The 12,574-nt window shown below is 39.9% G+C and overlaps 1 protein-coding gene across 1 annotated transcript; it reads right to left on the reverse strand.

Moving 5' to 3' along the window:
* Positions 1–868: 868 nt before the first annotated feature.
* Positions 869–10,054, reverse strand: LOC125188422 (DNA-directed RNA polymerase 3, chloroplastic). Its single transcript, XM_048085254.1, has 19 exons — positions 9,179–10,054; positions 8,869–9,072; positions 8,624–8,757; positions 8,001–8,070; positions 7,547–7,605; positions 7,194–7,311; positions 6,733–6,846; positions 6,479–6,607; positions 5,415–5,831; positions 5,188–5,238; positions 4,906–4,976; positions 3,719–3,803; positions 3,056–3,208; positions 2,713–2,787; positions 2,531–2,620; positions 2,063–2,110; positions 1,876–1,990; positions 1,630–1,733; positions 869–1,498 (listed from the first exon to the last, which is right to left on the reverse strand). The coding sequence occupies exons 1-19, from the start codon at positions 9,875–9,877 to the stop codon at positions 1,388–1,390; spliced, it is 2,847 nt and encodes a 948-aa protein (XP_047941211.1). The 5' UTR covers positions 9,878–10,054; the 3' UTR covers positions 869–1,387.
* Positions 10,055–12,574: the final 2,520 nt, after the last annotated feature.

Raw genomic sequence — 12,574 nt, forward strand, 5'->3', positions numbered from 1 at the left:
TTGTTTTAACGAGTTTTCTCTCTCTCTAACTTTCTGTACAAGAGCATCATCGAGCGATGAGTAACGCGGGTGGTAGCAAGTGGTGTTAGTGGTGGGGATGCCGAGGAGTACGAATGGAGGATGAACGAGGCTATGAATGCCTACATGAACCGCGAGATGGAGCGGTACATGCGTAGGGTGGAACAGCAGGCGCTACCTCACCCTCCACGGATTATCCACCGCCGAGCGGTGATTGATCGGGATCACGCCGCCGCACATCAGCGGCTGTACGACGACTACTTTTCGGAGAACCCGCGGTTTCCCGCACACATGTTCCGGCGGCGTTTTAGAATGCGCAGGGAGTTGTTTATGCTTATCGTTGGCGCATTAGAGCGTCGATATCTGTGTTTCGTAAATTTTCCCGTATATGTCTCGTAAATTTAATTCCGTAATTTAATTGTAATTTTAATTTTGTATATGTCTCGTAAATTTAATTGCGTAAATTTAATCGTAATTTTAATTCCGTAAATATAGTATATTTTGAATTATTTTTTTTGCGGCTGGCCTATGGTTGGCCTAAATCTAATGTGACAGGTGGATTTTTAGTGTTGTTGACGTGGCAGGAAAAGAGAGTGGCTGGCCTAATAGCATTGGAGATGCTCTAAAACCATAGTTCAGGGACCATTACGGTATATAGCCCCCGCTGAAATAAATTTCTACAATCATCTCTAGACACTAGATCCCCTTATCATCCACTATAATAAAACAATGTATCTGGACGAATTTTAGATTTTTCGGATAACTAGTTTATGAGACTTCCAACACGGAACAATCGAAACAAATTCCCATCAAATTTACAATCAATTTATGAGATTTCAACACGGAAGAATACAGATTAATCCCTTCAAAATTTTCCTTTGCTATATCCATTCAATTATCTTACAATTTTTCGATAATATATGATGACCATATACAAAACTAGAAAACTATACAGCTCTAGAACTTGGATCCGAACATCAAAATATAACTACTTGCCTATGCCGTGAAGCAACATATAAACAAATCATCCCTCTCCAAAAATGTAGCCATTTCCTATCTTCTCTATGGCATTTTCTTATGTCTGGCCTATGCTCCTGTTTATCATCCTCATCCGAAGTTCAAGAGTATCCCGATGATTACGAAATCTTGAATTTGGAAGGAGGTAAATAGCAATGGAAGAGCTGCATATCTACTTAATTCCTCTCTGCAATAGAATACTGAGGAGCACCATCGGGCTCTTCCAAGAACGTGAGGAAGAGCAAAAAAAGAAGAGCTCTCCTCTCTGCTCGCACAAATGCAGTTTCTACTAAACCAGCAGCATTAAGAGCAACTCCGTCTCCAATAAGAGAGAAATTCTCAGAGTGGATGATCAGTTGAAGAAGTATGGAGATTCAAGGACCTTTTCCAGATCAAAGTCTCCTCTTTCCGGTAGTGGGGGGAAAGTCAGGGTTGGATGCGACGTCTGGAAGCTCTTGAGCAGCTACTCAGGCCACCAATAACAAAAAGTAAACATAAACCATCTCCAAATTGTATGTGAGCTAAGTAGAAAATTTCTGAAAAATGCATGCGTAGAAAAGAAGCAAGTTACAGAGCTTGTTCAGTGGTGCTTACATTTTCAAGTACTGGTGTACTGTATAGCTCCACAAATTTACGTCGTAATATGTGATTCATTAGATCAACATCACATGCGTGTGTCCAGAATGAATCGTGCACACCTGCAGAACATCCACAGAAGACTATTTATGATTTATGCATTGGCCACCCGCACTTGCTCTCTAAGAATGTCTTAGTATACTGAACATCTAAGAATTTGCTTAAATATGGCTCTGACATAAAATTTAGTGATATCAAGGAAACCTGCAAAACGCAGCCCAGCACTCCGACAAGCAATGGCAGTCATCATCATGTGTGAACCATCCAATGAGTGCACAAAGTTCGGAGGGAACGCTGTTCTCTGCTTTCTTACCTCAACCTGCAGCAATTTGATATCGTATCAGTATTTGAAAATACAAAATGCTTAGATACACATAGGAATCTAACTTACTGAATCACCCTCACGCTGCAAAGCCAAAACTTGAAGAGATGTTTTTATCTGCATTTATATGAGGAATGAGAGCCCATTATACACCATGTAGTTTTATGCCAAACAATTATCACAAAATTTTTAAACTCTGAAACTCCAAACCGAGCAATCACTATAAAACTGCTGCAGTTTTAAAAACTGTCAATTGAGTGCCAATTTTAAGATGAAGATGCAAAACTTGCCACTTCTGAGAATTAAACAGTACACATGAAAAGAAACTTTTGGGCAGGTATGACACTTATTGATCATCTTGTATGGTTGTACTCTGGTAAAAGGTTTATTTCTTCAAATAATAATCTTAGATATGAATCATAGTATCATATGATTGCAACTAGCCTCGAACTGTTACAATAATTGGTAAGCACCCTAAGGCAACACAACTGTGCATTTATTTTGTAAAATTTCAGTATGGAATGTTAGAGAACTTACTACATGCCGTTGAGTTTTAAAGTATGGTTGTACCACAGGCAGACCTAAGGGAGTTGTCCAACATACAGGTTGATTTTCTTGAGCAATTATCTGTCAAGATTATAGAGACAATAATGCCAAGGTCAGCAAATTTATCATTGAAGGAGACTTTTTATATTATGATAATGAGCATTTCCTCAAACCTTTGCACAGTCACCAAGCCAACCCATTATGGCCCGTGCAGCTTGAAATAACTCCTCAAGAGCTGCCATTGTGACCTGCAAGAAGCTTTGTGGTTATAGACAAGCTTGTTGTCTGTTGCAGGAAATGACATTTGCGATTTTTTTCGTCTGGGAAAAACTTTGGCCAGTGCAAAGGAACATTTTTCTAGTTGAAGGAAAAATAGAAGCTCGCACAAAATAACTATTTTTCATTATAAGGTTACAGAAGGATCTTAAAGCAATTGGATAGGATGGTAGAGGAAAAATAACATACTAATTAGCACAAGAAACCAAAAAAAAAAACTGTTTGGTTTGTTATACTCACTCGAGCAGCATAACATGCTGCATTGAAGAGCATCTTGTCATCACTGATGACACCCTTTTCCTCCAATCTTCGTAAGATCTGCTCCCTCGCACCAACATAGGTGACACCATATACTGAAGTCATCACTGTCTGTTTCACAAGCTTCCTGTCCACCTGAAAGATTTGCAAATTCTTGAATTCCATAAGGGTCCGTTTGGTACACGGAAATGGAATTGCATTGGAATTGAATTTGAAGGAATTGAATTATAATTCAATTCAATTCAATTCCAAATCCTTTGCTCAGTAAAAATGATGTAATTGATATGAAATTGAATTTGAAGAAATTATACAGTGTGTATGCATGTGTAGTGTGTGTTGTGTGTTTATATGTGTAGTGTGTGTTTGTGTGTGAAGGTACCCAATTTTATAACTATTTGGAATTGGAATTCCAATTATCTACTTTTGATATGGAATTCAAATTGTGGAATTGGGAGAAATTGGAATTGTAATTCAATTCCAAATCCAATTTTTTTGCAGTACCAAACATTGGATTTGGAATTGAAGGCTCCAATTCCAATTCCACATGCCCAATTCCATGATACAGAACGGAGCCTAAATGTTGTAGAAAGTAAAGAAACAGAAATCATATGATGCAGAATGCAGGTTAGAGAAAGAAAACCTTACCTGGCCAATTAAGAGTGTGGCTAGCAAAGCATTTGGATCAGTTTCAGGATCCTTTTCACTATCTCTTTTCATGATTTTGTGGACCCTGAAAATCAGGTAATAATTATAAGAGAAAGATAAACTGGTCCCGGAAATGACGGGATAAAATGCCAAATATAAACTGTTGTAGAATAAGTATCCCACATCGGTTAATGTCCAAGTCTGGCTTAGACCCTTGTAATATATATAGAAGCTTTGTAAAGTGATACTATATACCTACTACTTTTCTCTGATATGTCTCTAATATCTATATATTTCTACATGTGTCTTTATATTGTTCTACATCAACAGGAGTAGATATCACATTATATTAAATCCAACCATGCAGTATATAGCCTTCGTTCAGAGAGATTACCAAGTACCAAGAATCACTCAGCAGCCACTATGTTACTCGGTCCACATAGGATAGTTCATAGTTACACCTAAAATTTATCATTACTGCGTATATATAGTACAAAATGTTTCAATAAATTATCAATAATGATATGAGGCCCAAATTCCGGGACCGGAAGACGCATGTGACACATTGGACATGACAATCACGTATAATTTTCTACATTAGACATGAATGTCCACACAGATCTGATCTGCCGCATGGATTTTCTCATGCCGGAATTCAGGTCTCATTACACTACTGAAAAAAATCTGAAACATTGCGTACAATAAGCCAAAATTTAAACTGTGTACAAATTTGCCAAAACTATTGACGATTCAAATAGATAAATGTAATGATGATATACAGTATTTTCCTTCAGCTAACTTAATCCAATAAGGAATGTATCCGTGAATGGAACTTCATGTTTTCAAAGTAATACTACCTTCGTTCCATAAAAATTGAGAATTTGAGAATGGAACAGGTTTTAATGCAAAATTGGTAAAGTAGGAGGGGATAGAAAGAAAAAGTGATTCGACAGAGTATTGTTAGTGGAGAATGGGTCCACCTTATTAGAAAGAAAAACTCACCAAAAATGAAAGTAGACTAATTTGGGGGATGGGCCAAAATGGTAAAAGTAAACTAATGTTTGGGGAGGGAGGGAGGAAGTACATTAAAAGAAATAGTAAGCTAAAGGTAAAAAAGGCTATTATAAACTCCTGCACAGACAGCATTCAGAACATTTACAAGAACTAAAAAAAATAATGTAGCAAACCTCTCTGCAATCTCTGAGTATACATCAGAAGGCTTATCACCAGCAACTAAGTTGACTGCAGCAGCTTCAAACTGGAGATCAGAAAAAAAAAATCAGAAAGGAGTGACAACACTAACATAACATCATTCTAGCGAATTGGGATTGGCAATGGTAAAGAGGAACAATGACCACCTACAAAGGGGTTAAAGCGGCAACAGGAATCCAATAAGAATCCACAAACTACAGCCCTAATAAGATGGAACATAAATAATTTTCAAAGAAGCAATGAACAGTATGACTTACACTATCTCTCCCAAGAGCTGCATAATGCTGCAGTCCGTTGCATGATCCATCCTATCATAGAAACCGGATAGATAATCAATTTGAAAATTAATGCAGACTATGCAGTACATGTAAAAGAAAATTAGCCTATGGAATTCTTCATATCACTACTGGAACTTGTCCCCTCTTCCTAACCTAAAGCAAGCTAGTTTCAAAGTGAGACGCGCCAATGGAGTATCTCTGCATACCTGATGTATTGGTAAGTGGGATATAACAGTATGTGGCGACGAGCTTTTTAAGGCTTCCGACAAATTAATACAAGCGGCTAGGCATTGAAAAGGATCCTCTGCCTTCAACCACCAGCGGTTTCCGTTAAGAGAATTATCAGCAGAATCTAATATATCTGCTATATTATTTTCCACAAATGAGATGCGGTCATCATAAGAGAGCTTTTCAACACCCCCGCCATAGAGATTTGCTAAATGAATCTTTAACCAACGTAAGCCAGACTTTCCCAAAGGTCTTCCTTCAGCAAATTCAAGGATTCCTCGACAAAGATCAGAGCTAAGATGATTCAAATGAGGGTGCATAGGATATGCACGGCCTCGAAAGTCAAGATTGTGGGGATAGTAAAAACCTTCCTCGTCTTTCATCTTCCGAGCAACCTGATTAAACAACTCTCTGGTCAGAGCTCCATTAGAAAATGCTGAAGCCAAAAATCGATTGCAAATTATTTTCTTCCTATGGGAAAATTGCTGTCACAGTGAACTATTACTCCCTCTGTCCCACCATAGTTGAGGAACTCCCTCCGTCCCACTCAAGATGTCCACATTCTATATTTGGAAATAAATCCCTCTCTCCTCTCTTCTCGTTAAAATATTCAACTAAACATTTTTTCTCTCTACTTACTCCACCTAACAATTTCCTCTAAATTCTTGTACCACTCAAGAATGTGGACATCTTGAGTGGGACGGAGGGAGTATTTCTTTTGGTAAAAATTGGTGTTTAGTGATTTAAATGGAGAAAGAATAAAGTGCGAAAGTGAATAGAAAATAATGTAGGAGAGAAGATAGAAAAAGATAACTGGAGACAGAAAAAGTAGAAGAGAGAATAAATTAAGAGAGATTAAATGTGTTGATTTTTGCCATAAAAGGAAATGACTCAACTACAGTAGAAAGGCAGCCTAAATCATCATCCCTAGAAGAAGGCTGATAAATGTGAAATCACAAAGACGTAAAAGAACCGCAATCTAAAATTCTTAATATAATTTTATTTGGATAGACAAGTACTTTGAGATAGTTGAAAAACTTACAGAAAGCTTTAGTTCTAAATCACATCTTTGTGAATGTCTCTCTTGATTGATTTTCTTCACCTTCCTCACGCTCCATTTCCAGCTTTTTATTTCTTTTTCATCATCCGACAACAACTCAGGTATTGGAACCTACAACATGTATAACACTATTACTAATAAAACATGCATAAGCTACTAAGAATTTTAATTACAAATAGCAAATAAAAAAAATACATAGCATGCTATGGAAATTAAACAATATAAGGTACACTTACATTTTCACGGTTTACCAAACCAGCTATGTTACCACCTGCAGCCCAAAGGCTTTCCACCACGCTTAAAATACGTTTATTTACTCTCCACTTAGTTGTTCCTAATGTATCAAGGGCCTGCATATCCAATTAAAATTGAAGGTATTTAACACTGTCAAACATATCCTGAGAAAACAAGGAAGCATTGAAGCAACAAGTCCCAGAACTGTATGGAAGAGTGTGTTCAACCTCAAAGCTTGCTAGAATCAAGCAACAAACATCTAAAGGATCATTTCATCTGAATAGAATGTAAAATAGTTGATGACTTTCAAAAAGAAGAATTGCAACTGAACTATTTAATAAGATTAAGAAGGATGTATGTTGGCCTATACTATTGAACATGCAGTTACAGACCATTACCACCGTTATATTATGTAGACAAATGCAAAGAAATGCTACCTAAGTACCAATTATCTAGCACCTACCTCATATACTTTCTGCATTTGTTTCGGAGGAACAGCTCGAACAGCATCCTGTTGCTTCTGCGACCCGTGAGTACGCATTAGGTATGAAGGCAAAAATAGGTAACCACCTTTGTCATACCTGCAGGCCATCCAAGACAATATAACTAAGAGAAAGTATTAACTAAGCAGCCTATGAGATCTTCTGCAAGCTTATTTATATTACTGTACTATATAGAAGGTGTTGATTCCATATATGATATTTATTTGACTCTCACATCTACTATTATAGACCATTTGAACTCCATCATAGAGTTTTAGATAGGCAAGCTTCAAAATTATACAGATATAGACTTCAGTTTAGGTATAACATATACCCTTTCCATCTTCTTGGTGGCACCAACATTGGGACATAAGGAATGATCATATGTCTTACCTGCATACAGCACAGCAGATAGATATATCAAGAAAACAGAAAACAGAAAACACAGCCAATATTCAGATGCACAATAAAAGAAAAGGTAAAAAAAGAACCAAAGAATACATATGTTGCTTCTTATATAAGAGTCATATAGTTTCCATCATCAAAAGGGAAATTCATTTATAAAACGGACTAATACATAACAACTAAATGTTCGATAACAGTATGATCCACAACAAACGTACTCAAACATATCAGAAAAAAAGGCACCAGTCTTATACTATCCAGAAAAACTTAATGAAAGAAAAATTTTGTAGTCTAAACCGCACAAGAATCTATGCAGTAAAATTGTGGAAAATAAACAGTACTTTCCACTTCCTCAAACAAGAGTAACTTGTCATAGAACTCACAGTTTTATCGAGTCCATGAAGGACCAATGGATCACATTCAATGGCGCCATACTTTTTCATAATGGTCTGCCTAAAATAGAAAAAAATAACCCTTCAGATAAAATTAACATGATAATCAACATGATTGAACAGATGTAACAATGTCCCTGAACAAAACTGACTAAAAGGACTTATGTTGCAAATGAAAGTTCAATAACTTGGTCGGTTACAACTTTACAATTAAATCATACTCCAATAATACATATAATGACAATAAGACCTTTATTTAGCAAGCGTAGGATCATATCATACTCTCTCCGTCCTTGAAAAGTATGAACTATTTCCTTATTAGTCCGTCCCTGAAAAGTATGAACTTTCTAAATTTGGAATAAGAATAATTAAACAACACATTACCCCCACACGTCATTTTATTTACAACTTATACCATTACACTACACTACTAATGATGTGGAGCCCACTCTCCACTAACACTATTTACACTACCCTTTATCTCTCTCTCTCTTACTTTACCAATTGTACTTTAAAACCAGTGCTGAGCCAAATGTTCACTTTTCAGGGACAGAGGGAGTATTTCATAATATAACAAGTGTCTTCAGTACTGTATCTTCTTCCAATTTTCTCACCCTGGTTCTCTGGCTGCAATCTTGAAGACATGCCTAAATGCAGGGCGAACTTCAGGGGGGCAATCAGCTGTCTGATCTATTGGAGGTTGAACATAAGCACTTTGAGTTAACAATTCTATAAGACAACATCCCAACTGCAGAACATAGAAATATCTGTCTGATAAGTTAAAAGTACTGAAATTGGTAGTTTCAGATTACTACGAAGTCCAACAGTTATTAGCCAAAAGATGGTAAAGGTTCAGCACCTTGGCTTGTGTATCTCGACCCCATGACTGGAATTCTTCACTTCTCAATAGCTTTTGCACTTCATTGACCCTGTTCCTTTTAATTAAACGTTTAACACGTTGTCTTAGATTAGCAACTTCCTTACTCGGATCTTCTTCACCTTCAGCTACCACTTCCCTCCCCTTATCATTTTTTTCTTTCTTAAAGAAGTTCTGGATTCTAATCTGAAAAGTAATGTCCAAATTTGAAGATGGTTTCATTATTAGCAGAAAAATAAAAATGACCAATTTCAGCAAAGCAAAATTCCGATTTGGCAAAATGAATAATTACTTCTTGCTCAATTGCTACTCCAATTTGAACGGCAGCTTCCACCACGCGAACGCTCCTGTCCTCGTTGCCTCCCACCATCAACAGCGACATGATTTTATGCATCACGATAATAGCTATTTTGTCAGCAGGCAAAGCATCGATAAAAGGCGCAAAAGCGGCCTTATTCTTGAGTGACCTCCGCAAATTCTGCTCCTTCTCAATAGCCTCCCTGAAAGGCTGAAACCATCCCAGCATCAATTTCTTAAAATAGGGCAAATTAGGCGCCAATTTCCTCTCGCACATTTCCCTTTCCAGCTCTCTGTATTCCTCCACCATATTCTGCCACGCCTCAGTCTCCGCCTTCACCTGCCTCCTCCTCAGCAGATAATACTTCCTCCTCTCCATTTCCTGGAACTCTAGCTTGACCCCGCTGGTTTTTTTGCTCCTAAAGAGCAGGTTTTTCATGAAAAGAGCGGAAATCCACGGAGGGTCCCGAATGAAAACCCTCCCGCCCGATTCACCCGTCAAATTCGTCGGAATTACCTGCAAATTCGATAAATTGTCGGCGTTTCCGGGGTAATTGTGGTCGGTGGCGTCTGAGATAGGAGGTGGGAGAAGCGGGGGCGGATTGTGAAGTGAAGGGAGTTTGAGGGTTTGGGGGAAATTGGACGCGGAAAAATGGGTGTTGTGTGAGAAACTGGGAGTTTCGGGGGTGGACATGGAAATGAAGCTCGGCTTCTTTCGAGGCTTCCATGGCGGCCGCGGCTGTTGAAATTGAGCTGTGGGGCTCGGGAGAAAAGGAGTTGTTGAAGCCAGAGCTGCAGAGGGAAGCTGGCTTGGCTACTGAGAGTGGATAAGAGAGGGCTGAGAGAAAATAGAGAGACAATAGAAGGAGAGGGAAATCAAAAACCCTCTCAAAAACCTCAATTGGCCAACCGCAGATATTTGCATACTTCGAGGGTAAAATTGACATTTTCTCAAACCCAAATTGTTTTTTCTTCCAATTTAAGTCTCTACCACAGCGGTAAATCTTCCACATTTTAATCATGCGGTGGATTAGAACTTAGAGCATCTCCAATGGTCGGCTAGCGACCGGTTAGCTGATTCTTCGCGCTGGCCGATCGGCTAGCCGAATCATTGGAGGCGGCAAGCGGCTAACCGGCGAGCCGATCGGCGTGGGCTGGCCGATTGGTGGGCGCTGGCCGATGCGCTAGCCGATCGGCTAGCCGCCATTGTGGCGGCCCGATCGGCCAGCGCCGATTTTTGTTTTTTTATTTTTATTTTTTTTTACAAACCTATATAAACGCGATTTTCGTTTCATTTTCATTTGCACCACTTGTTTTAACGAGTTTTCTCTCTCTAACTTTCTGTACAAGAGCATCATCGCGCGATGAGTAACGCAGTGGTGGTAGTGGTGGTAGTGGTGGGGATGCCGAGGAGTACGAACGGAGGATGAACGAGGCTATGAATGCATACATGAACCGCGAGATGGAGCGGTACATGCGTAGGGTGGAACAGCAGACGATACCTCGCCCTCCACGAGTTGTCCACCGCCGAGCGCGTGATTGATCGGGATCACGTAGCTGCACATCAGCGGTTGTACGATGACTACTTTTCGAGAACCCGCGGTTTCCCGCCAACATGTTCCGGCGGCGTTTTAGAATGCGCAGGGAGTTGTTTATGCGCATCGTTGGGGCATTAGAGCGTCAATATCCGTGTTTCCGCTTCAGGCACGATGCGGCTGGCAGACCCGGCCACACCCCTATTCAAAAGTGCACGGCGGCAATCAGGCAGTTGGCCTACGGAGGCGCGGCAGACATGTGGGATGAGTACCTCCACATCGGTGAGTCGACAAACTCACAGAAATGTCTCGAAGGATTTCGTGGGGTGTGATAAGCGTTTTCGGTGAGCGGTACCTTCGAAGCCCTACTCCCGAAGATTGTCGAATTTGATGCAGATGCACGGGGAGAAGCATGGGTTTCCCGGGATGTTAGGCAAAGCATAGATTGGATGCATTGGGAGTGGAAGAACTGTCCGACCGGGCTGGAAGGGGGCCTACACGACCGACTACAAGTCAAAGAATCCCACGATAATCCTCGAGGTCGTAGCTGATTACCGACTGTGGATCTGGCATGCGTATTTTGGGGTAGCCGGGTCGAACAACGACCTCAACGTCCTGAACTCGTCTCCCCTCTTCAACGAGAAGTGCCAGGGCGTCGGTCCAGCCGTCTCATTTGTGGCCAACGGCAACCGGCATGATATGGGCTACTACTTGGCGGATGGGATATACCCTCGGTGGCCGGTCTTTGTGAAGACGATCCGACAAACAAGTGATGAAAAGAAGGCCTACTTTGCGGAACGACAGGAGTCGGCGCGCAAGGACGTGGAGCGCACATTTGGTGTGCTCCGGGCCTCGATGGGCGGCAATTAAGGGTCCAACGCGTTTGTGGGATGTCGGATGCGTTTCCCAGATAATGTACGTCTGCATTATCCTGCACAACATGATCGTCGAAGACGAAGGCGTACAACCCGACTAGTTGGGTCAATGACGATGAAGCCGGTCTAAGCCACGGAACGGCCACCCCTAGTGTACGACAGTGGGGTACCTCTCGATGAAGCCGGCCGCCTCAAGGAATTTGCCAACATGCGCCAAGTGGATGCTCATATTCAACTCCAAAAGGATATAATTGAAGAGTTGTGGGCACGGAGGATTGCACGGCGATAGTTTTTTTTTTCTTTATTATGTACCTTTTTAAATGTAATTTTTTTTTATCTATGTACCTTTTTTAAATGCAATTAATGAATTTTCCCGTATATGTCTCGTAAATGTAATTCCGTAATTTAATCGTAATTTTAATTCCGTAAATGTAGTATATTTTGAATTATTTTTATTGCGGCCGGCCTATGGCTGGCCTAAATCTGATGTGGCAGGTGGATTTTTTAGTGTTGCTGACGTGGCAGGGGAGAGAATGGCTAGTTTATTGCTGGCCTATGTACCATTGCGGATGCTCTTATACACATTAACAACTGTATTGTTCGGCCAACACACACATATGTCATGTTTGTTTCTAGGGATATTAATGGCAGTCAATTATATCACTACTAGTGAATCTGTTAGCATAGGAAGTTTTCTTATATTTGAGATTCGGAATAAAAGTTAATGATAGAATGAAAATTAACTTGTGCATCTTTTATGTATGAGTGCTAGTCCAGTCCGACATGTTGAATTGGCTTGGATAACTTGCTAAATTCTGGAGATTTGGTTAAAATAATATAACCAAATAAAGCATCAGGCTAATCGGGCTACCCCGTTTGGATGGACAGGATAAGTGAATCAGCCCATTGGGGTACAAGGAAAAAGACGTTAAAAACTAGGGTGTAAACTCTTATTCACACTTTTGATTCCTCTATTTCAAT

Source organism: Salvia hispanica, chromosome 5 (assembly GCF_023119035.1).
Source record: "Salvia hispanica cultivar TCC Black 2014 chromosome 5, UniMelb_Shisp_WGS_1.0, whole genome shotgun sequence".
Lineage (NCBI taxonomy): Eukaryota > Viridiplantae > Streptophyta > Magnoliopsida > Lamiales > Lamiaceae > Salvia > Salvia hispanica.